We start from the raw sequence: 26,324 nt of genomic DNA on the forward strand, positions 1-26,324 counted from the left end.
GATGAAGCAGTATGGCATGAGATTTTACCACACTACTCAGAATGTTGCACAATTCAAAACATATGTATTTTTATTTCAGGAATTTTCCATTCACTATATATTGAGGTAGAACCATGGGTAACTGAGATTGTAGAAAGCAAAACTAAGGCATAGGGGGACTACTGTGTTGTTTGTCTCTTCTCTTTTTAGTTACTATGTTGTTTATTTTAATTTGATGTGTTTTTGACTTCTAATTCTATATTGAATTTTTAAATTTTGACAATCATGTCTTTAATTTTTGAGGATCTCTTGATTTCTTAATATTTCTTTTTTCCTTAGGATATTAAGGGCATGAAACTCATGACTTTGGGGCCAGACTAGCATTAACTTTGTAGTCTTAACTACCTGTTAGATGTATAATGTTGGAAATATTTCTTAACCTGTTTCTGCCTATCGAAGATGATGATTTTGACAATGATGATGATACTATTCATATCTGAAAGTCAAATGCATAATGCATTTTAAAAACAGTTCTTATACCTGAGGTAGTCCTTAATACTGTTGAATGGTCCTAGGAGGCAATAGAGCATGGTGGCATGTATACTAGAACCAGATTGTCCCCCACTGTACCATTTATTTGTGGCTTTGGGTAATTTTTATCTAGCTTTTTAGTTTGAATTATTGTAGACTTACAAAACAGTTCCAAAAATAGCACAAAGTCCAAAAATTTCTGTTTGCACATCATTCTGATTCCCCAAATATTAATACTTTGCATAACTACAGTAAAATTATTGAAGTCAGGAAATTAATGCAATAATATTATCTAATCTAAAAGCTATTTATATCTCCCCAGTTGTCTACTAATGATCTCTTTGGTTCCAATAACCAATCTATAATGAAATTTTGTATGTCATTTTCATGTTTCCTTTAATTTGGACAGGTTCTTGGTTTTTCTTTTCTTTTTTAAAAATTTTATCACTTTTTAAAAATTTGTAATTTTTAGTTATGCATGACAGTTGAATGTATTTTGACATCATAAATCTTCATTTTTTTTTTTTTTTTTTGATCTTACAGTTTTTGGAAAGTTGTTTTGTAGAATGTCTCAAACCTGGCCTTGATTAAATTCAGGTTATATATTTTTTGGCAAAAATACTGCAGAAATACTATTGTGTTCTTTCTAGTGCATCACATCAGGAAGAACCTGAGGTAAATATGTTGCCATACTGGTGTTACTAACTTTGACCACCCCGACTAAAGTGTTACCTGCAAGAGGTCTCCTTTTTAAAGTTACTGTTTGCTTTTTGTTTTGAATAAGTATCATGTGGAGTGATACTTTGAGTCTATGGGAACATTTTATTTCTTTGTTTTATATCCACAATCTGTTTTTTTCCTTTTTCTTTCTGGTACTGAGAATTGAATGAAGAGGTTTTTTTTTTTTTTTTTTTTTTTTTTTTTTTTTTAACCCCTGAGCTACACCCACAGCCCTTTTTATTTTTTAATTTTGAGACAGGGTCTAGCTAAGTTCTGAGGCTGAGCTCTAACTTGAAATCTTCCTGCCTCAGCCTCCTGAGTCACTGGGATTACAGATATGTGCCACTATGCCTAGCAGTATTTTATTTCTTACCATATTTTTGCTCAGAGATGATTCTTTTTTTTAAATCTGATTTTTAATTAATTATATTTTGGTACTGGGTATTCAACCTAGGGGTGCTTAACCACTGAGCAACACCCCCAATCTTTAAAAAAATATTAAAAAAGTTTTGAGATAGGGTCTCAACTAAGTTGCTTAGAGCCTCCCTAAATTGCAAAGGTTAGTCTTAAATTTGCCATCACCTGCCTCAGCCTTCCGAGTATCTGGGATTACAGGTGTGTACCACCATGCCTAGCTCAGTGATGATTCTTATTACAGTGGTGTTTGCCAAATGGTGATTTTTCTGTTTTGATCTTTCCACCCTCATTTATTTGTTTGAATTTTATTTTAAGAAAGAATTTTTTCCTTTTTAACATTCATTTGTTTATATCATCATAGGTGCCTGGATTTTTATTTTATTCTAGGGATAATATATTCTATTACTGTTATTGTTTATTTTGATGCAATAGAGTGCCCCAGGTTTTACCAGTGTGAGTCCCTGCAGGCTGATGTTTCTGTGTCCTTGACATGTTTCCATAATTTTTTGCATACTTCCTTAATTTCTAGCAATACAGAACATTTGGGGATCTTCTTGTGCTTTCCCCTATCAGCCATTTCTTAAGTAGAAATGGAGAATGAATGATATTTAGAAACTCAAATCTAAGTGTTGTTTCCTTTGGTACTGGAAGATCATCATTTCTAGATCTTCTCAGTGAACAGAGCTAGTAAATATATGTCTTTACATCTACATCTATATCTATCTATGTGTACCTGTATTTAAAATAGATTTCAGATGGACACTTCCAATTTCAGTACAAAACAACAGTATATTCATTTTAGCATTCCATCTTTTCTTATGTGTAAGTACTTTGATAGTGAGAGATCTCAGTTTTCATTATTCACAAAATACATGCTTCCTCATATACATTCAATGCACATGAAGTAGTTTGGCAGTCAATAATCCATACCCCTGAGAAAAGCAAATAATACTAGCCAGAGCATAGCATTATATATTGTTCTTTTTGTTTTTATCACTACAATGTGCAGTCAAATCTTGTTTTCTAAAGTTCTTAGTTTACAAAGGTTGGGATTGCCAGGGTTCTTCCTTGTAGTTAGTATTTTTTGTTTGGTGTTTAATAAGTGTCTTGTGGGAAGATACTTTAAGACTATATGAAAATGTTCATGGTATTTTTTTCTCTGCTCCTTCAGTGTGTTTGTTAGTCATTCTGTTCATGTAGTTAGGATTGTTTGCTTTTGTCTGTGTTTCACATTGTGTTCCACTGTCCTCCTTGATTTGATTCTTTTTTTAAACTCTGTAAAATAGTAATACAGTTCTATAGTTCAAAACTATATTAAAAAATGTATTCTTAGCTAAGCACAGTGGCACATGCTTGTAATCCTAACAGCTTGGGAGGCTGGAACAGGAGAATTGCAATCAGCCTGGGCAACTTAGCAAGACCCCGTCTCAAAATGAAAAAATAAAAAGGGCTAGGGATGTGTCTCAGTAACAGAGAGCCCCTAGGTTCAGTCCCCAGTCCCTCAAAAAGAAAAAAAAGTTCACTCAGAGACGTGTCATACCCGATCATCCCTTGCAGTCCATTCTTTTTTTTTTTTTTATTCAAATACTCTTTTTTTAAAAAAAAAAATGATTTTATTTTTTAACTACACGACAGCGGAATGCATTACAATTCTTATTACATATATAGAGCATAATTTTTCATATCTCTGTATATAAAGTATGTTCACACCAATTCATGTCTCCATACATGTACTTTGGATAATGATGTCCATCACATTCCACCATTATTGCTAACCCCCTGCCCCCTCCCTTCCCCTCCTACCCCTCTGCCCTATCTAGAGTTTTTGTATTCTTCCCATACTCCCTTTCCCTACCCCACTATGAGTATGTCTATTCACCTCACAGATTAAGAAGAAACTTTTTAGATTGATTCCATCCCATTTATTGATTCTTGGTTTTAATTCTCCTTGCAGTCCATTCTTAATCCCCTAATATTTGTGTTTAAAAATCACTTTTCTCTCTTACATAAGTGGGATTTTTTTCTATATATACCAGCCTATACTTGTTTCTACTCACAGTTCCTATACATTCCTTAAAAACTCCATATAACTTTTTAAAATTTTTATTGATTCTTTTTAGTTACATATGACAGTAGAATCATCTTGACATAATTATACAAGCATGGAATATAACTTGTTCTAATTCAGACCCCAGTACCTCTCCTTTCACTTCTCTCTCCCCACCTCTGCTCTCTTCTCTCTATTGATCTTTCTGCCATTTACCCATAGTTTTTTTTTTAATTAATTTCTTGTGGATGTACACAATGGTGAGATTCATTGTGGTATGTATGTTTATATAAGTATGTAGGAAAAGTTATGTCACATTCATTCCCCTGTCTTTCCATATAACTTTTTATCTCTCACCACTCCACAGAAATGATACTAAGGCCAATTTTGACCTTTGTCTTTTCAAATCAAAATAGTAATTTGTTCTGATTTTCCTCAGCACTGGTGAATCACTTTTTTATTATTATTGTTTTTAAATTTTTTTTGTGTGTGAGAGAACATTTATATTTGCCATCTTGCTTGAGGAGTACCAATTATTCATTCAGTTGAAGTCCCCATATATCTCTTCCTAGTTGTGTCATCTCCCACGCCCCTATATGTAGTTGCAATGCTGAATTGATATTATTGTTCCCATAGTTTAAAATTTTTTTTATACATTAGCTACAAAAATGTGTTTGACTATTTAATGTGTAGTGTTATTTTTCATGTTTTAAAATCCCATATTAAAATTATTTGTACATCTTTTTTTGTAACTTGCTAGTTTTAGTAATCATTTTGTTATGACAATCATTTATGTTGCCATGCACGCTCCTTGTGTGCCACTATACTGATCCATTTCACAAATAGACTGTAATTTAGCCATTATCCTGTGCATAGCCATTTAAATTATTTCTGTTATTACAAACAATTCTAGACACATTCTCACAGTTGTCTCCCTGTGCATGTTTCTCTTTGGCAATGCCTACAAGTAAGTTCTTCCTTGGTTATAATGTATCGAACTAGATAGTTTTCTTCCCAAACAGGCTAGCTTGTTGTAGGCTTCCATAATGCCCTCTTGCCAGATGTTCATCTTTAGTTGTATGCTGGGCATTCTCAGTTTCATTTTTTTGATGCTTATTCTTTCTCATACTCTACATGGTAGAGTTTTGTCCTTTCTACTCTTTATCTCAAAATTGACCTTTAATCTCTATTTGATCTGTGTAGGTGATTTTTTCTCTTCCATTTACATGATTTTAAATACTATGTGTATCAGTAGCTCCTCCAGTTCTATCCCTAGCGTGACCTCACTCCTGAACACTAGGTTGGGCTCTTTGGACAATGAGAATCATCTCTGACTTAACTTGGCCCAATGGTCATCTGAATACCCAGATCTTCTCCACACAACTGGAGACTTCTCATTCTTTAGTGTTTTGCTCATGTGTCTCTACAGAAAAGCCAAATATCTTTCAACCCTACCCTCCTCTGCTGTTTTTCTGTAACATCATCCTGTTTTATTTTCTGCAGAGCCATTGTCAGTCACATCATGTTTTGTTTATGTATATATAATCTGTTTTCATTCTTGGGAAAAGTTTCCTGTGGGCAGGGACTTTGTGTTTACCATTTTATCTCCATTTCTTAGGACAGTGACCAGCACATAGGGAGAAATCAGTAACTATTTAACTCTTTTGTCCTTCTCCAAATCTGTGGAATCAAATTCCTACCAGTTTTAGAAGATTCTGCAAACTGCTTTAGCCTTAACTTCCTCAGTGCTAACCAACCTGGTGCACAACATCCAGATATCCTGTGATGGATATTTTAGTCTCAGTGTGTTGACCCAGACTATCTTCTTTTCAATACTACTTTGTCTTAGTCCATTTTTCTAGTGCAATCACAAAATACTTGAGGCTGGGTAATTTATAAAAGAAAGAGGTGCTAGCATCTGTTCAGCTTCTGGTGAGGGCTTCTTGTGCTGCATCATAGCATGGAGGAAAGTGGAAAGGGGAAGCCAGTAACAAGAGCACATGAGTGAGAGACTGATGGGAGGTGCCAGGCTTGCTTTAGAACAGCTGCACTGGGGTAACTAAACTCCATAGCTCATTAAAAATTTTTTATTAGATTTTTACCTTCTTCACAGATGTCAGATCTTTCTCTCTCACTCCAGCCATTATTTTCCTACACACCCTCATTTTGCTTCATCTTCTCATTTCACTTTCAAAAACATTTGTCTGTTTCCTCTCCGCCTAGGTAATCTATTTTGGTTCTATGGCTTTAAATATCATGTACGTGCTAATAATGCCTTTTCAGTCTAACCTCACTCCCAAGTTCCAGTTTGGTTCTAGGCTTCCATGATAATACATTGTCTGTTTTGCCTTACTTGATGGGCCAGGCATTATCAACCTCATTTTCCGGACATTTGTTTTCTATCACACTTAATTGGAGTATCCAGGGCTTAGTCATTGACTTTCTCTATCTTCCCAGCTCCCAGCTTTGGTCTGCTCTGATTTGTCCCCCTGATCTCAGGATGATGTTTATCAAATGCAATCCAGTCCTGGTACTGCTTTGCCTACAGTCTCTCAGAAGTCCCCTGCTGCCTCAAAAGTTCAAATTCTGGATTAGGAACAGAACCACTGAGGATGCTTCCTATCTCAACCCCTACCCCCTCTCCTAAGGATCCTGAAGATCCTCTCTCCTGAGGCTTCTCAGTACAGCAGGCAGGACCCTTCCTCAGATCACAATTTTCTTTCCCCTTCAACTTTTTTACTGCCGAGTAAATTTTTACTCATTTTAAAAGACAACTCAATGTCCCCCTTTCAGGGAAGCCTCTGACACATTTCCGGTAGACGTAAGAAATTCCTTCTCTGTTTTCCTACTAGTTTTTTTTTAAAAAATGATCTCCATTATGATATTTGATTCATTGATATAGCTAATATGTATTGATTGCTTGCTTTTTGTTAGAAAGTGTTCTATGCATCAGAGAAAGAAGAATAAACAAGATAGACAAGGTCCTTATTTTCAAGGAGTCTACATTTTAGATGGGAGGAAAGATCAAAAATAAGTAAACAAACCATATCATTTTAAATAGTGGAAAGTGGTGTTAGAACAGAATAAAATTAGATAATGTGGTAATCTGATGGGGTGGGGAGTGTGTGTGTTTGTGTGTGTGTGAGAGACACACACACACACAACACACAACACACACACACACACACACAAGGGAGGAATGGATGTGACACTTGAGAGTCAGTGAGATATGCTGTTTGAGTTGAGACTTCAAAGATGAAATGTATGGAGCCAGCCATACAGAAATCTGAAAGAGCTATATTCTATGGAACAACAAGTTCAAAGGCCCCAGAACTAAAATGGGGTTGGCATCTCTGAGGACCAGAAAGTAGGCAGTAGCATAATTAGCAGGGAAAGGGGCACTGAATGGCATAAAATCTGAGAGATGGACAGGACCAGGATAGGTAGGGCCTTATAAGCAAGACTTGTCAATTTTAAGCGTAGTAGTGAGAAGCCATTGAAAGATTTTAAGTGAGTGAGCAATGTGACCAGATTTCTGTCTAGACTTATCACTGTAGTTTATAATGAGGGTTATAAGGAGTCAGGATTGATAACAGACTAGATAGGAGTTGTTGCTACTGCAAGTGAAGAGCATTGGTAGCTTGGATTATGGGGGTATACTTAATGTCTGTGGGGAGAAGTGGAATAATTTGGGATATTTTTTGATGGTAGGCTAACAAGACTTGCTGATAGATTGAATGTGTTGGTTTTAGGAAAGGATGGATCCAAGAACAGAACTCCTTGGCTTTTTTTTGAGTAACTGGGTGGATGGCGGTACCTTTATTGATATGTGGATGAGTGATGGCAGTGGTGGTAATGAGAAAGTTCTATGGGGAAGGAATACAAAGTTTCATTAAAATGGATATGCCTCCTAAGATTTCAAAGTGTGAAAGGCAATAATGCAATTGAGACATGGTTCTGAAGTTCAGGGATAGAGCTGGATAATTTAAGAAGTCATTGACTTATTCATTACCTTTTAAAGGTGTGGGGCTGGGTAAAATAACCTAGAATTGGAGCACAGATGGAGAGAGAAGGTGGCCAGGTGTAGGACCTTCAGTGCTGTGGAGTTGAAGATCTGGTAGAAGACAAGAGATGGAGAGATAAGGAGGAGCCACAGAAGACAGAGGACAATGAGAAGGTTATTTCAAGGAGAGAGGATCAACTGTGTCATGCTGCTTAGAGTTCAAGATGAAAGCATAGGTGGGACCATTAGATTTGACTCTCTGGATGTCACTGTGGTGGGAGCACAGCTAGGGCATTTGGGCATAAGATGAAACTTAGATCATTAATTCATTGCTATGTGTCTGTTTCTTCTAGTCCTGTTTATTCCTAGGGTTTAGCCTATAGTAAATGGTAAATTGATGTTTGCCTGGAGGTTTGAACTTTACAGTCTGGTTTAACAAATAATATGCTGGTTTTCCCCCATTTAGAGTGCTTTTGGACCATTGACCTTTTCCAGTGTTTTCATTAGTTCAAGGGATAGAATCATGTAAATAATTACCTAAGCAAAACATAATGAGAAAAGTAAATCCATTTTAAGAGGTTCAGAGTGCCTCCTAGAGCCATCATGCTGTAGTGAAAAAGAGCCATGCTTTGGATTCAGAGATCTGCTTCAAGCTTTAGCTCCCTGCTGTATCTTCCTGAAGGGGTCTGTGGGCAAGCCCCCCAATTCCTGTAGATAGAAGTTCCTCAGCTGTCATATATGGATAATATCAACAAATTCCTCTATAGGATTTTTTTGTGAGCAGCAAATGAGCTCATGCTTATGAAAGTCCTTTGTAAGTAAAAAGATAATCTGTAAGTACTATTTTTTGGTAAAAAGAATTGGAATGTCTATGTTCATTACTTCTAAAGTAGATTAGATCAGTGTATCATAAAGTTCATATTTAAGCAGTAGCACATGAATGGCAACAAGTTGAAGGAGGACATAGATCCCTGGACAATGTTGACACTTTTTTGGAAACATGTAGGAAATCAATTTTTTTTGGCTTTGTTCTCTTACTTTATCCAGATAAATTCTTTTAGATCCTATTATACTTCAAGATCTAGCAAGCAATTCTAGCTAGTAGTCTGACTACCCCAGTGCTGTGTATATATGAAGAAATAATATGTAGTTACTATTGCTTGTATTTTTTTCTTGAAGTGAATACAATAACTAAATTTATATATTTTTTCCTCATGGTGACTACTCATTTATTTTTACTTCTAGGGTAAAAATCATGGTAAGAAACTACGAAATTACTATGCAGCCAATAGCTGTCCTCCTCCTGCCAGAATGAGCAATGTGGTGGAGCCTGTAGCTACCCCAGTTGTTCCAGTCCCTCCACAGGTGAGACACATGAGTCAGGGTGAAGTGGCATGAAGAAGCTGTTGTATGGTCATGAATGGTCATGAATGAAGTTTGTTGTCTATTTGTCTACCAGGATAGAAATATTCCTGAAATAATGTCCTACTTGGTATTTGTAACAACTTCTCCTCGTCCTCGTCCTCGTCCTCCTCCTCCTCCTCTTCCTCCTCCCCTCCTCCCCCCCAACACTTAACTACTGAGCCATATGCCCAACCCTATTTTTTAAAATATTTTTTAAATTGTTGGTGAACCTTTATTTTATTTATTAATTTATTTATATGTGGTGCTGAGACTCAAACCCAGTGCCTTACACATGCTAGGCAAGCCTCTACCACTGAGCCACAACCACAGCCCCACAACCTGGTTTTTAGTTTTTTTATTTTGAGGCAGGGTCTCCCTAAGTTGCTTAGGGCCTTGCTAAGTTGCTGAGGCTGGCTTTGAACTTGCAATTCTTGTGACTCAGCCTCCTGAGCCTCCTGGGATTACAGGTGTGCACCACTGCACCTGGCGGTATTTGTAACTTCTTGAACTATGTGCTGGTTTTAATGAACACCAGATGTGAACTTGGAGGTTTCTCATTGGCTTTGGTTGTGATGCATGAGATGATGAAACAGATATTGTTTCATGAGTATTTCTCTATCTATTTCTCAAAATTATGGGTTAAATGATTCTGTATGTCAACACTATGTCTTGTATGAAAAGAGAAACAATTGATTTCTGTATTGTAGTTAATTCCATTTATCTTATATTGTCTTCCAGTTGCCCTTGTTATATTTTGTCGTCAGGTTGCCCTTTACTTCCTTGTGTGTAGAAAGCATGTATAAATACTTTCCGGACTTTGGTATTATGAGACACAGTTGAGAGGCCAGTTCCTTTTGCTCTTTGGAAGACAGAGAGGGTGATTCAGGAAAGATATTACTGCATGTTGTAGTCTCTGAAATATGGACACTACTCCATAACCTATCTTTAAATATTATTTCCCACAGAACAATATAGTAGTTATAAATAATTACTGTAATTGAGTACTTCCTATGCCAGGCACTCTGCTAAGCACTTTTCATGCATTATTTTGTTCAGGGCTGGAACTAGGATGAGGTAAGGGTTGTCCTTGACTTGGGTACAAAATTTAAATGGAAGAAAAAACCTTCAGTACTCAAGATGAATATTTGAAATTAGGGTTTTTAAAAAATGCAAAATGTGAAAAAGCTATTGGTGAACAAAACATTAAAAACATACTGATTTTCCTTTGGCTTTAGATTCCATGGCTTTGCATGGCATTGCTACTAATCCTGTCTTTCTTTAAAAATTTTGATATTTTGCTGTGAATTTATTTTTTACATTAGATTTGATTTTTAAAAATAGTCCATTATAATATAGCTGGGCACTGTGGCACGCACCTGTAATCTCAGGTACTTGGGATGCTAAGGCAGTAGGATGGCAAGTTCAAAGCCAACCTGGGAAACTTGGTGAGACCCTGTCTCAAAATAAAAAAACAGAGGACTAGTGTATAGCTCAATGTTAGAGTATCCCTGGGCTCAATCCCCAGTATCTTAACAAAAAATCTATTAAATTGAGATTTTGCTGTGCTCAAGGCAAGCATCTCACTTGCTTCACTCTAGTTCCAACCCCTTACCTCATTTAATACCTGTAAAAACTTAAAGCCATCAGCCTCATTCAAAGTGTAGTCCGTGGGCCTGCAGTGTGAGTTCCACTGTAAGTTTATTAGAAGCTCAGGAAAGCTAAGTAACTTTCTATGGTTTTGCATCGTTTTGTAAAATGGTGGAGCAAGAATTCCTTTTGATCCTTGGACCTCTCTGTTCCTAACCACCATGGTATAATTTTACTTTGCTAGCATCAGTGTTTTAGTGCTTAAAATGTGGATAGCAATTCCATCTGTTCCTCCTCCTCATAGATTTGTGGGGAAATTAGATATATTAAAAATGGAATCAGAGGAGAGGAAAACAGGGATCTTCAAGCTGAGTACTTGTCAAACTGCTGGCTACTGAAGGCTGCTTTAGAATTGGATGGCTGCTCCCTGTTGGGGATTGCTTTCCTCTGGCTTATCCCCTCAGGGAAATGACCTAAGCAGTCTTTCATAGCAGAGTCCTTTGTGATTTTTGAGGACGGCTATCCTATTCTGAGAGAATCTTCTCTTCTAGGTGAAACGGAGCTGTTTCCTTCAATTGTTCCTGTTATGATATAGCTTCTAAGATCTTTATTATATATATTATTCTCCTATAGCCAAAATCTAGTCTGTAACTTTTTGTTAATCCAACAAAAGTGAATGCCTGCCGTCTTCCAGGTGCTGTTAGGTTTTCTTTAACATGTTGTTCTCCAATCTGAATACAGTTGTCTGGATCTGCTAGTTATTTTCCCTGATTATAACATATCTGTAGCTAGTTTGTAGACTTCATGGAAGACAAGGACTTTTATATGTCTGTACATCCCTTCTGGATTAGGAAGCAAACCCAATAAACCATTGACATTCAGGAAATGTTTATCGAAGGATTCTAAGAAGACTTTACTCATTCTGGAAATGAGGGTTTAGGTCTTACCTATTTATTTACCTAAATTTTCCATGCTAAAAATTTTAAATTCATTAAAACATTTCTTCAATGGAGAGAGCAATAAGCTATTTGATTTAATTCATATGTGATTATAGAGCAAAACCATTATTATGTCTCCCAGACTCTCTTTTTTGAATTAATTATTTCCTTTCCTTATAAAGCTGAGAGATTGTTTATGGTCATGTCATATCCTTTGGTTATTTTTCAGTTCTTACAAAAACCTTTAGGAGAAGGAAGGAATAGGCTCCATATTTTTTAACCTTGTTTCTTCTTGTGTCTTTGATATCAGATGGGCTCCTTCAAGCCAGGAGGCAGAGTGATCCTGGCTACAGAGAATGATTACTGTAAGCTCTGTGATGCCTCCTTTAGTTCCCCGGCTGTGGCTCAGGCTCACTATCAAGGGAAGAATCATGCCAAGAGGCTGCGACTGGCGGAAGCTCAGAGTAACTCATTCTCGTAGGTATTGCCATTTTCTCCAAGGCCAAAGTGTTATGTGAGATGGACTGTCTTTAAAAAAAAAAAAAAGAAGTTGAAAGGGATCCTTGTTTAGAAGCCTCATCCTTTTTCAATTTCTTTTCTCCAGGGACTCCTCAGAGGTGGGTCAACGACGAGCTCGGAAAGAGGGGAATGAATTTAAGATGATGCCTAATAGGAGAAATATGTATGCAGTACAGAATAATTCAGGTATCCTGTATATTTCCACATACCTTGGAAATTTCCACATACACTTTACAAATGGTCTCTTTTCTTTTTATTTTCTTTCATAGTAATAGATAGCCCTGAGAATCAGGGTTAGTCATTGTTTTATTGAATTGGTCTATTGACTTTTTCAGGCTGGTGTTTATTTCAAGTGTTATTTATTTATTTCCTACTTAGTATATTATTTATTTTGATTTTTAAACATAGTCTATGTTTTAGGGTCTTTCATCATAGTTCCTTTATGTTTCTTCTCATGTTTGCCAGCTGAAAAATAAAAGTGTGTCATAAAAATGAGCTGTTTGTTTTCAAGTTGCACCATATTCAATTCCCATTTCTTGGAGAAAATTAAAAAAAAAATAGCAATGGATTTTAACCAGGGCATTGCATCAGAATTCTTCAGGGAGTGTTTTCAAAATGCACCTGAATAATTTCTTAAAGATTTTCCATCAGTAAATTTGGAATAGGACCCAGACATATGTGTGCTTTGTAAATGCTTCCTTGGTGATTTTGATATCTACATTCAGTTCAGAACCACTTATTTATTGGGAAGTTTTCTGCTTTTCTTCCTTGGGGAGGGGAGGACTGAGTGGTCCCTTCATTCTTCTCCTTCAGTCTCCAGTGCTACGTGTGTCAGCAGAGAGCAGTTATGTGCATGGTGACACAAACCAAAAGCAAAATTAATTGAAAAGTAAGATACCTAGTAAAGAAAGGATGAATAGAAAGCACAATGTAGTAAGTATATAAGAGTCTCAAAGTATTAGGAATTAAAAAAAATGTAAATTTACTAAAGTCTCAGTTAAAAGACAAAGATTATCAAACTGCATAAAAGAAACTCAATGAAATGAAGGATGCTGGGATAGATGTAGTGATATTAGGTAAAATAAACTTTAGGAAATGTAGTATGGACCATATTCTCTTACCAGAGTACAACTAAATGAGATGACAGTAACCAAAATATAAAAACGCACAAAATTTCCATTTGTTCCATTTGTTCAGGAATTTTAAAATATTTCTAAAGGATTCATGGTTCAAAGAAGAAATCATACTGAATTACAAATTCTTATAATCAAATAGTAATGAAAATACCATATCAAAACTTATAGACTTCAATCACAGCTATATTTTGAGAAAAGTGTTAAATATTTATTATTATAATAGAAAAGAAAAGCAGGCTGGGTGGTGGTACTCTCCTGTAATCCTCATGACTCAAGAGGCTGAGGCAGGAGGATCACTAGTTCAAAGCCAGCCTCAGCAATTTATTGAGGCCCTGAGCAACTTAGCAAGATTGTATCTCTAAATAAAAAATTAAAAAGGGCTGGGGATGTGGGTCAGTGGTCAAATGCCTCTGGGTTCAATCCAAAAAAAAAAAAAAAAGGAGGAAATTAGTAAACTTATAGTCCAGGTAAAGAAGTCAATAATGTAAAAAGAAGAAAAATATCAAAATATCAAAAATGTCATTCTAATCCTTTTTTGTATATTATTTCTTTTTTAAAAAAATATTTATTTTTTAGTTGTACAAATACCTTTATTTTTATGTGGTGCTGAGGACCGAACCCAGGGCCTCGCACGAACTAGGCGAGCGCTCTATTGCTGAGCCACAACCCCAGCCCTGCATAGTATTTCTTTAAAATATAAATATGATCATATTTTATGATATTCTTGGTTTACTTAACAGCATATTGTGATTATATTTTCATGTAATTAATAGTTTCCTGTATCATTATATTTATCGAATACATAGTTTTTCTTTGCAGTCATTACCATAATTTTTCAAATCCTATTTTTGAATTTCTCCTCCCCACAATTTTGCCTTTATAAAACACTGCTCATATCAATATCCTTGATGATAAATCACTGTGCAGAAACTCTTTTTTTTTTCTTTATTTTATTTCTTTATTTTTATGTGGTGCTAAGGATTGAACCCAGGGCCCCACACGCACTAGGCAAGCACTCTATCCCTGAGCCACAATCCCAGCCCATTGTGTAGAAACTCTTAATACTTTCTTAGGATAATTCTCAGAAGTAGAATTAGATTAATGAGAGCAAGCAACACATGATTATAAGAATTTAGATATAATACTTGGAAATTAAAGTATTTAAAAAATTGTATTCACTTTTTAGAGGCATAACCATTTAGAGTTTGAGTTTGACTCTACAGTAACTTTTTTGGCATTCTTGGGAGAATCATTTTATCTTTGTAGAATGTATAAACTGGTAATTGAAAAAAATTAATTTCACCTTCCTTTAAAGTTAAGAATCTGGGAATTTTATAACTTGAATTTAGAGTTAAAAATTACAGTACGAATTGGTCAGAGTATCATTCACATAGTGACTGTTTCAACTGCAATATTTTTATCTCTGGCTTTAGCAGGTCCTTACTTCAATCCCCGTTCTCGGCAGAGAATTCCACGTGATCTAGCCATGTGTGTTACTCCAAGTGGCCAGTTTTACTGCTCAATGTGTAATGTTGGGGCTGGCGAAGAGATGGAGTTCCGGCAGCACTTAGAGAGCAAGCAACACAAAAGCAAGGTGTCTGAGCAGCGGTACAGGAATGAGATGGAGAATCTGGGCTATGTATAGTGATGGCCACATTCAGATAGAGCAGCTTGTCCTGCCTGTTTGCCTTCTGTCAATTTGCCCTGCTTTGTGGTCCTTTTGATATGAGTACATTCCTCTGCTTAATGTTAATACATGTAGCCTGCAGTGGTACCACAAGATGTCAAAACTTGGGGGTGGGGGGAGGGAAATGTGCTTCTTTGGTCATAATACTTTCCCAGGTCAACTGTGTTGAGCTACTTGTAGCATGTGACCTACCTACCCCATCTGAAATAACTTTATCTTGGCCAAGTTCTGGTTGACTAGTAGCCTGATCACTTAAAGCTATGACTATTTAAAAACTTCAACTTTTGTCATTTTAGTTTTATGTACTGTTAAATAAAGAGCTGTATTGAGTTCTTACTTCAGATCACAGTTAAAACAGGTAAGCAGAGTTCTGTTTCCCAAGGCTTCGCTGGAACCATTACCTCCATGCACTGTCAGTAGGATATGTCATTATAATGGCATTAGGGTCTTTCCCAGGACACTTTCCCTGTATCATGTCCCTCCACCACCAAAATGCAGATTTTCTTGAATTCAGACACTTGCAGTGTGCTTGTTGTCTTCCAAGTGGCTAAACTTCATTTCCATTTATGGATTTCACACATTTAATTGCCACCACCATTCTCTTCTTTTTTTTCCCTCCACTAGTGAATCAACTTGTCTAATAAGCTCATTTTCATGTCCTAGCTCTGCTGTGGTTTTTCTAAGCCCCAGATTTGAGTGTCTAATGAGTTTAAGATGGACATGACTTTTTAAATATTTTCAGCTGATTTTAGGAAACATAAAGATGGGTTTGATTTTTTTTCAGTTTAGAGTTATGCTTTTATTCATGGTAATATGCCCTTGTGTGATGGTCTCCAACCATAAGTTCAGATCTCTTGATATATTATTGTTTTGGCAGGCTTTTTAGATGATCCAGTTCTTGTACTTTACATTCTTCTCTGTCTTGCCAGTTGCTGTCCTGAAAAGTACCACTTCCTGCTGTTTCATAGATAGAGGAATTTTTTTTAAAAAGCTGACAAGTTTTAGTGTCATCATTTCCAGTAGAAAAATACATGGGCTTTTTTTTATCCTTTGTAATCTGGCATCTCTGAGAATATTCAAACTATATCATAGATGATTTTGGTATCTGATAATTATAATGGTATTACTATTATTTTGGGGTTTTGTTTTTAAAATATGAAATCATAGAGTATGTCTAGATGAACTAATGAAGTATTATGTAAAATTTCATTAATTTTTTATTTGATCTCTTTGACATGGATAAGACTGACACTCAGTCTTATTTCTTTTGAAAAGCCACATTCACCAAGAAGGTTGTTTTGAACCATGTCTTTGTACACTTGACTGCTTATGTTGCTAATTAAAACTCTTTGTGTAACCTTGAGAGTTCTATAGGCAAATAGATGGAGAGCAGGAAAATTTCAATCACCATTCCTTTTTGGTAATTTTTCAGAACAATTTTTGAGCCATCTAGACCCATAGTTAAAAATTGGTTTTGTGACTAACTTCCAGAACAATATCAAGTTATTTTCTTCTACTGAAGTGATGGTTTACAAAAAAAATAGAATTCTTTGGTAATTTTTTTCCCCAGAAATAGAAAAATAAAATAATGTTATGTTGAGATTCTATATGGACCTGTGACTTTTAGTATTATAACCCTTTTTGCAGTAATTATAAAATTGATTAGTTTAAGAAGGTTAGGGATTATCTTACTGGCCAATAGGTTACTCATTTTGCTGCTAAGTGTCACTTTTTGGGTAGATATGAATATAGTGCTGCCACTTGATTCAATGAGTACTTAGAAATCTCACATTATCCCTCTGTATGTGTGCATTCCCATTCCCATACTCACGCCCATACCCATAGCCATAGCCACGCAGGCACACGCGCAAACACAGTTTTATATGATACCCTAGAGAGAATGTCATTGTATCTTTATATTTCAGATAACATTAAAAGATTGTGAATATGAATTTACATCTTGTAAAAGTGGCATTCATCTACTTTTAGTTTTTCCTCTGGAAATGAAATTAAAGGATGTGTTTTCCCTGCTCTCCTTACTTAACAATTTCATCATCTGTGTACAAAAAGCAGTGGACTTAAGGGCTTGATGTTTTTTCAGGCCTTGTGTATTCAGGTTTCCAGTTTCCCAGTGCCCTTAATGGATGTTATGAATGCATAAGCGCATTTTCTTTAAAAGAAAGAAGTTAGATTTATAGTGTTATTTCTTACTTGCTATCTTTTTTTGCACTAAAAAAGAGCTATGTGTTTGTTTTATATGACACTTTAGTACCATATTGCCTACAGTAACTCAATTTGTTTCTTAATTTCTAAACTCTAGGAAGTTGATAACTTCTACAATCACTTATAGAGGTTACGTGCACATCAAAAAGAAAAAAAAATCACAGATGTCTATGCTAGTAGTTGTGTTTTGTACTAGTTACCTTGCAGTATTCACCTGTGCTCCATAGGTGAGACAAGGGGCGGCAGGGATTGTCATCACTGCATGGAACAGTTTCTCATATTCACACATTCTATACATTGTTTCTTCCCTGTGTAAGTAGGCCGCTGTTGCCTCTAAGTCAGTGATATGTGATTGCTGTTGGCGTCCTTTTGTCAAGTCCAGTCCTGCTCTGTAACGTGCTTTAGGATCTTCACTCTATGCTCCCCAAGGAATCATGTATCTTATATGCCATATACAATGACAGATAGAGGTCTAACCAGAAAAGGACCTTTAATCAAAAAAAAAAAAAAAAAAAAAAAAAATCAGTAGATTTCAGTAATCATTTGTTAAAAACTCTTAGTAACAAAGTCTCTTTTTTCTGTGACTCCTTGTGTATGTTGTCATTAAAAATCAATGTTTGAAAGGAATGATTCTAAGATATCAAGAGTGAGAGATTTTAAAGGAAAAGTTCCATATTTCAATTAGAAGATTAGCCTGCATACGCCTTCAAAGTATTTTTTTTGTTTTGTTTTAAAGTTCAGTTGTGAAGCTGATGGTTGTCTTATAATCCTTTGACTCCACACTGAGTAGGAAACACTTTGTTGGTCTTGACTTTTGTATGTCATGTTCTGCAACTTGTAAATATGTGCATGTTGTTCATTATATTTGTCTGCTTGTTTCTTACTGCACTGAATTCTGCAAGGTGAATACTTTATTTTTTTTATAACATTTGTTTTGAAAAGTCTCCCCACCCCCCCAACTCTTTCTCAATATTTTCCCCTTTAATTAATTGCAAAACCTAGAAAACCATTTAGGATTTTTTTGAGACCCTGAGGTTCAATGAAGACTCTTGGTGATTCAAGATTATCCCCGCATCCCTTTGACTCAAAAGGTGAATGTAAAGTGTGAGACCTCCCACGTCTTCACAGAGCTATTCTGCAGAACTTTATGCTTGCTTATAGCTACCTGTTACAGTTTGGACACGGATAAAGTGAGAAATACATCTTCATATACACAAATATGTGTGTATGTATCTGGTAAAATCTTCCTCTGTAGATAGATTCTAAAGCTTAGTAGTGGGATTGTGATTCCTTCACTCTAAACTTGTCTGGGAATGTGAGCAATGACAGTTTGAGGACTGTTCATTGACCTATGTAAAATGAGTCTTATTTGTGTCAGGGGAGACCTATAACTGTTTGATGTAATATTCTCTGTAGAGAGGCCTAAAAATGGTGGATTTGGAACCTAACCTACTTTGTTTTGTGTCAGAGCTTAGATTGGAAATACTAGCTAAAGAACTTGGTGAGGCACATACTAAGGACAACAGAGCGCTTTAGGAATGTTATGTCTGCATAGACAAAACTTTAATGTAGATTTTTGAACAAGTGTTTAAAAAGATTGATGTTATCAACTATTTTTTCCCTTATCAAATCACTACTTAGGAGTTTCATATGTAATAAAATAATGTTTTGCTGTTTTTGTGTTGTTGGTGGGGGAACCCCTAACATTGTGAGCTTTTTCTGTCCATGTAACTGAATGGATAAATTGCTGTATAAATAGCTTCTCATAAGACATTTCTACTGATAGCTGTTTGATGTTTTCTTCCCATTGTGAATGGGGAGATCATTTATAAACTCCCTTTCTGGGTAGCTACCAAAAAAGTACTGGCTTATGGTCCCATGTGACCCTGTGTCCGTTAAGCCCAGAATATGAGTGCCTTTAGTATGTATCAGCATTTCACAGAGAGAAGAGATGACAGTTATTGCCATTAATCACGGTTCATAAAACAGGAGCTTGGAATCGCAAAGGTCTGAGTGGATTCTATTCCACATCTGGTTTTTTCTTTCTTAATGCAGTCTCAGTGTGATATCAAGTAAAACTGTTGTTATTGATCAGGAACCATACACTCTGAAGATGAATCCAGTTTCCCTGGCTGGCAGTATTCACCTTGATGTGTTATTACATGGTGGTGTAGTGGATTGGGAGAACTTGACATGATGTTTAGAAAAATAATATTTTTTTTGTGTGTATGTGTGTGTGGTATCAGGGATTGTCCCCAGGTGCACTGTACCACTGAGCTACATCCCCAGCCCTTTTTATTTTCTACCCATCACTCCAGCTCTCAATCCCCTGGGGTATACATTTCATTGTAAATTTCAGACCATAAACTTACGAGGTGTTATTAATATTTGTTTGAATATTAGTAGCATCTTGAAAGCTGTGTATAAAGTTGACACTCTGAGCCAGTCACCACATCTTTGTTTCCTCCTGTGGCCTTGCCTCTTCCAATTTCTGTTTCTGTGCATGCTTAGAGTGAAGAAAGACAACTCCCTTTGCAAACTCAAGTTTTCTGGAGTCGGCTATTTGAAATGCTTAATTGTCATAAATTTTAAAGTTTCACGATGAGAGTTTTTTTTCCTTTATCTCTCTTCTGATGATGTGTTCTTGCTGAACTATGTATGCAGCTTCTTCAGAAAACTGTCAAGTACTGATTGGGGTGTATGAAATAAGCTTTTACCTCATTTCAATTGGTTGCTGCTTATTTTCCTGATACTTCTTCTTTCCCTGCTTTCTGCTGCTCTCCAAGAAGGTTGAGGGGAGTAAAGGGTCAAGCCCACCCATGATTAGCTGTTTCAAACAACTTTAGAACAGATTGGGTAGGTTAGAAAGTTGCAGCTATTAATTTATGTAAAGAATTTGATTTGAGTTCCCTGAGTATTGTAATTACTCATGCTTCAAGTTGTAATTAGCAGAATTAAAAATGATTGTACTGTACAATGAGTTGTTGAAATTGTGAGCCTTAGTAACTATCTTTAGCTTTACTCCAGTAATGTTAAGAAAATCTTTTTGACATATGCCTTTATTTTTAGGCCCACTTTTTGTGGACAGATCTGCAGAATTTAAGTGACTTGTTTCAGGTCATGATGTTTCAATGGATAAAACTGTATCAGAATTAAAACTTAAATGTTTCTGATTTATATTCTTATGCTTGTTTGATAAGATTCATGGCTTCTAAAACAACTGAACACTTCCTTTGGGTCCTTTAAAGGAAAGTACATATTTTTACTAATTAGGCTTTATTTTTAGACATTTCACAATTCTTTGAACTTAAAGATATTCTCACGGTCATAGTTCTTAAATAAGCCAAATGCAGTTGCTAAAATCTCATTGTACTGTTGAATACCAACTAATAATGCAGGGTTTATCAGATTTTTTTTGCCTTTAAATAGAATTCATAATTCACTCATAACTTTCTATGTGAGTGCTTATGTGACCCCCTCACTAGTGAAAATAAATGTTCTGTATCACGATTATATGTATATTCTCTACATTATTTTTTTTAAAGGAAAAGTAACTCCCTGTGCCAAGATGAGTGATATTATTGTAGAGCAAAGCACATATAAAGTAGTTTATTTACTCCGTAAATCTGGCATTTATGGGAACAAAACTCTTTTTGGAGTGGCTGGTCATTTTTTGCCTTCTTTCTGTACCTGAGTACCTTCCTGTGGTTTTGTAAACCACTGTATCTTCTTCTTCTTCTTTTCTTTTCTTTTTTTTTTTTGGTAAGGATCTCATGTTGATTCTGCCTATGTGGTGTTCACCTGGAACCCTCTACTGACCATGGTGATTTGGTCTGTGCGGTGTGTCTGCTTTGAAATGCCTTATGAATATGTTAGGCTCTGCTTCCAAGCATTCCATGTACCTGCCAGGGCAGGAAGTGTCCTCTCTCCATGTATGCTCTAGATCCAGAAGCAAAACTGATTTTGCTTTCACTGTTAAGGTTGCACTTAAACACAGTTGTTGTCTTAAATTAGAGAATAAAATCATTGAAAACCAAGGGAGACTTTAGAACCCTTCACTTAATGGCATGGCAAATATTTAAACTGCTTTTGCTATTTCTGGTAAAGGATATAACTAAACAATGCCAGCTCAAACTGTATGAAATTTGGTTGTTTGATAACATTTTCTCTAAATGTCACACAGGGGCTTAAGATCTGGGTATGCTATTGGGGCAATGTGCCAGTCACCGCTTTGGAAATCTGTTTTTGTTCTGGGGCTACAGAAATGACAAACGTGTCATGGGATTAAAACCAATCAACTGTGAATTGTGAAATTGAAATTGCTTTTTTGGTTTTGTTTTCTTCAGCATATTGAATATAGAAATCTGAAAGTTATTTAAAATTTATACTGCTTATGTTGATGGTTCATTTTGGCTGTGTATCCTTACTTATGTACTGATTTCTGATAAAGGCTTGATGTTATAACAGGCATTTTGTGTTCAATTTAATAAAACAGTTTGAGTCTTGTCTGAAAATTGTTTGGTTATGAGTTGGAGATCAACGGAAAGAGGTAAATCATCAGTACTGAGGTTCATTTTGATGCCGATTGATGATGACTCTGGGTACCCCGTATTGTCAGTCTTCATACAATCTACAATGAACCCCCTGAACTCATGAAGGGCTTCGTAAACTCTGGGTCTTGCAGCAGAATTGACCAAGCTACCCATTCTGCCTTTGTTCCCCATCATGGGAGCCAGCCTGGGACTGAATGTGTTCCCATTTGTATTGATCTATTTCAATATTTATCTTCCCTTCAAATCCTGACAAAAGCTGACCTGAGGATCACAACCATTATTCTGGAAATAAACACATTCTAGAAAGCATGTACTCATTGATCTTCTGGGCATTTCACATGTAAAATAGTCTTATAATCAGCTTATTTGTAAAATATATTATTGAGTAGTAGTTCTTTGAGCACTCTGGTTTACTATATGCAGTGTGTTTTTGAATTTAAATGCTCATTTAGGAAGATTATAGACTGCAAGATGGCTGGTAGGCTTGGTGTAATTGGGATGCTAGACACATACACTTATTGTCGTGGGAAAAATTCTCATGTCTATACACAAAAAATGTTTCTGAAAGAAGTGAATAGATCACATTGAACGTGTCTGTGGTAAAATACTCAAGATAGCACATTGTATAAAATCATTTCCAAGAGATTTTTTTAGCTTAAAATAAAACCTCATGGGCATTAAAATAATGGACATTTTAAAAAGACTCTTAAACAACTAGAGATTTTCAGCGTTCCTTTCTTGAGGAATTTCTGAGACTTATTCACTGGCTGAAAATCTATTCAAGATCAAGTGCGTGTGTGGGGTCTTATATTTTAAAATTGCATGTATGTAAAAGACTAGCAATGAACTTTTTCAGTATTTTATAAATTGATATGAGATTGTCAGGAGCTCAGAAATAGATTTTTCTGTGATGAGTTTTAAGACTTAACATTTGAATTAAGACTTTACCCACCAAGTTTTATTCCAATTTGTGGGATATTCATAAACTCTTGAGAACTGGGACCTTGTAAAAAAAAGATGAAGACAGTTTATTATTGTGAAATGTAAATATTATTGAATAAGAATGCAACTTTATAAGCTCTTACCCAAAAAGTCCCAAATACATTTCATGATGTGTATGTATATCTATCACATATATACACACAGACGTAGACACAGCACAGATTGGGTGCATATTTAGGAGGAAGTCTCTGGAAATGTTTAAGATGATCAAGTACCAGTAATGAAGTATGTCCAAAGGAACAGATATAAATCTGCTGCTGGAAGAAGTATAGGCAGTCTATAGCTTATGCTTGGCCTTTTGGGTGAGTCTTTAAGTATGTAATTACACTTCAAATGTGTTTTGGCTGGCAGCCGTCCCTCCAGACAGGAGCAAGATGTCTTTTATATTAGCTTCAATTTTTAATCTTTGCTTATGCCAGAGGCACTTCTTTAACCTTGATTTCTATCTAGAAACCGCTTCCTAGGTTATAGACTTGGAACAAAGGTATCTAGTGCCATCTTGTGGATTCTCCAAAACTTACAGTTAGCTGTTTGTGGTTGGTATACCAGGACATTTGGTTAAAAGACATGGAGCGCAGGATGAAAGTTTTTAGTGGTAAATAAAGCAAAACTAATCATGCAATGAGATTTTGCTCATAAATAAAGCAAAAACAGACATGTTTACAAGAGAGAGGGCCGTTTTTACAGCTTTGGCTGCTAAATTATGACAGAATGGAAATATGGTGAATTGACAATCAGGATACCTATTTATGTGTATGTATATACATACTTATGCATATGGAAAGCATCACAAAAGTAATGCTTTCAAAATATCTATTTCAAAAAGTTTATCAACACATTTTAACATATGTGAATAACAAACATGTAAGTTAAATTAAAATTATGGTTAATGAAAGCCCCAAACAGGAGGCAAAGAGTAGAAAATTCTTTCATCAAAAAGTACTGTTGAAAATTAAAACCAAATTATATACAGGGGCAAATGTTACCAAATACACAGAAATAGTGCTGACAAAATAAAAACTACAAAATATTAAGTTTACCCAAATATAACTTATTTGGGTGGAGAAAAATATTTTCTACTTCAATAAACTAACAATGTAAGAAACATTTCTATGTCTTTTGTTATGTGTTTCAAACATTTAGAAAAAGAACATCCTGGATAGCTGGTCCCAGTTCTGTCACCTGTGTACTTTTTGTCACGTCAGCCTCTCTCTATCCAGTTTCCCAGAATTAGGATATCAGGTATGACCTGTGGTGATTTTTAGTCTTTTCTCGGCTTTATGAATAATTTAGAGGATTGGTCTTTTGAAAAAAAAATGAATTGACATTTTGAATAGGAGAGTTCTGGACTCACCCCTGAACCCCATGCTTCCCCTGCCCCCCTGACCTGTCAGTAACAGTGACCAGTTTCTTGGTTATTTTTTAGAGATGGTTTATGCAATATAAATGATGGTGTTTCATCACTGCTATTTTACACCTTGGGTTTTTTCATGACCAGTGTGCTTTGGCAAGCTTTGCATACCAGCACACATTGGTCTAGCTTATTCTTTTTTTTTTTAATTATTTTTTTAATTGTAGATGGACACAACACCTTTATTATTTATTTATTTATTTTTATATGGTGCTGAGGACTGAACCCAGTGCCTCACACATGTGTGGCAAGTGCTCTGCCACTGAGCCACAATCCCAGCCCTAGTTTATTCTTTAATTTTTTTTTTTTTTTTTTTTTTTGCAGTGTTGGGGCTTTGAGAATGCCAGGCAAGTGCTCTACCACTGAGCTATAGCCTGTCCCTTATCTCATTATTTTTGATTGTGTGATTTTTCCCTTGCATGATTTCCAAAGTATCATTTATTGGTCCTCTGCTGATGGACGTATATACAGAAGGGGTTTTTAAATTAAAAACTTAAAAACAAAATATTCATAACAACAAATTTACAATTTTAACTTCTTCTTGGGTGTACAGTTTAGTGGCATTAAGTACATTCACTTTTTTGTACAATCATGACACTCTTCATCTCCAGAACTCTTTTCATCTTCCCAAACTGAAACTTTGTACTCATTAAACAATAATTTCCCATTCCTCTCTCCTCCAGTCCTTGGCAACCACATTCCTATTTTTTGTCTTTATGAATTTGACAAGTCTAGGAAACTTTATTATTATTATTTTTTGGAGTACTAGGGATTGAACTCAGGGGCACTCAACCACTGAACCATATCCCCAGCCCTATTTTGTATTTTATTTAGAAACAGTTGTGTAGCACTGAGTTATTTAATGCCTCACTTTTGCCGAGGTTGGCTTTGAACTCCTGCCTCAGCCTCCTGAGCTGCTGGGATTACAAGGCATGTGCTACTTTGCCCAACCCAAGTCTAGGAAATTTTATAAGTGGAATCATACAGTATTTGTCTTCTTCTGTCTGTCTGATTTCATTTAGCATAAGGCTCTCAAGATGGACCAATGTTGTAGTATATATAGAGAGAATGAATAATATTTCTTTCTTCTTTTTTTAATGGTTTCTTTATTTATTTATTACATACATGACAATAGTGGAATGCATTACATTTATAATTATTTATTCACAGCACAATTTTTCGTAACTCTGTATATAAAGTATGTTCATGCCAAATTATGCAATTATCTACTGATGGGTGAGTGGATAAACAAATTCTGGTATGTATACATATGAAATATTATTCATTAATGTTCATGCCAAATTTTAATGGCATAATCTGGCATGAACATTAGTGAATAATATTTAATATATATACATACCAGAATTTGTTTATCCAGTCACCCATCAGTAGATACTTGGATTATTTTATCTTTTGTTTATCATGAATAATGCTTAAAAATGATAAGTTATTTAATATATGCAAATTATAGAAGATAACCAAATATACATACACTCATGACTGAGCTCCTCAGCACTATAATGTCCTAACATTTTGCAATATTTGATGCTATTTTTCAAAAAACAACACATTGCAGGTTCAGCTGAGGCCCACTATGCACCCATCTGCAATTCCAATCTCCTTTCTCCTTCCCCAGATAAACCCACAGTCTTGAGTTTGATATTTTAAATTATATTCATGTATATTGTTATATTAATACATATGTATCCATAATATATAATATTGTTTATATTTTCAATTTTAATGCAAATGTCATCATAGTCTGCAAATACCTCTATTATTTTTTCTTTGTTTTTACTCAACATTGTTTATAGGATTTGTCTATGATGATATATATAGACTGATTTATTTTAAAGGCTTTATAGTGTTCCATTGTCTGAATATACCACAATGAAACCAACCTTCTTTTGATGGACATTTAGATGGTTTTCAATGTTTCTTTATTACAAATAATACTGCAGTGGATGTTTTTATAGATGTGATAAATTCTGGAAACTAAATCCTTGCTCCATCACCTTGAAGCTGGTTAGAAATATAGCATCACAGTACCTACTCAAAACTTACAGAATTAGAACCTATGTTTATTTAAGAAAAACAGTTGATTTCTTAAGAATATTAAAGTTCAAGCAATGGCTCTCAGATTTATTAGAATATTGGAATCACCTGA

At 35.4% G+C, this 26,324-nt stretch overlaps 1 protein-coding gene across 3 annotated transcripts in view; it reads left to right on the forward strand.

Annotated features, from left to right (window-relative positions):
- The window catches only part of Zmat3 (zinc finger matrin-type 3), a 33,755-nt gene extending 12,050 nt beyond the window's left edge, over positions 1 to 21,705 (forward strand). For 2 of the 3 annotated variants that reach the window (XM_027942200.2, XM_071615457.1), the window contains exons 3-6: positions 8,943 to 9,062; positions 11,937 to 12,103; positions 12,231 to 12,331; positions 14,715 to 21,705. In XM_027942200.2, the coding sequence (XP_027798001.2) occupies positions 8,943 to 9,062; positions 11,937 to 12,103; positions 12,231 to 12,331; positions 14,715 to 14,926 (600 nt within the window). In that variant the 3' untranslated portion in view covers positions 14,927 to 21,705. The remainder of the gene's footprint in view (positions 1 to 8,942; positions 9,063 to 11,936; positions 12,104 to 12,230; positions 12,332 to 14,714) is intronic. The other variant, XM_071615458.1, reaches the window with a different exon arrangement.
- The last annotated feature ends 4,619 nt before the right edge of the window (positions 21,706 to 26,324 follow it).

The sequence above is a fragment of the Marmota flaviventris genome, chromosome 8 (genome assembly GCF_047511675.1).
Source record: "Marmota flaviventris isolate mMarFla1 chromosome 8, mMarFla1.hap1, whole genome shotgun sequence".
Taxonomy (NCBI): domain Eukaryota; kingdom Metazoa; phylum Chordata; class Mammalia; order Rodentia; family Sciuridae; genus Marmota; species Marmota flaviventris.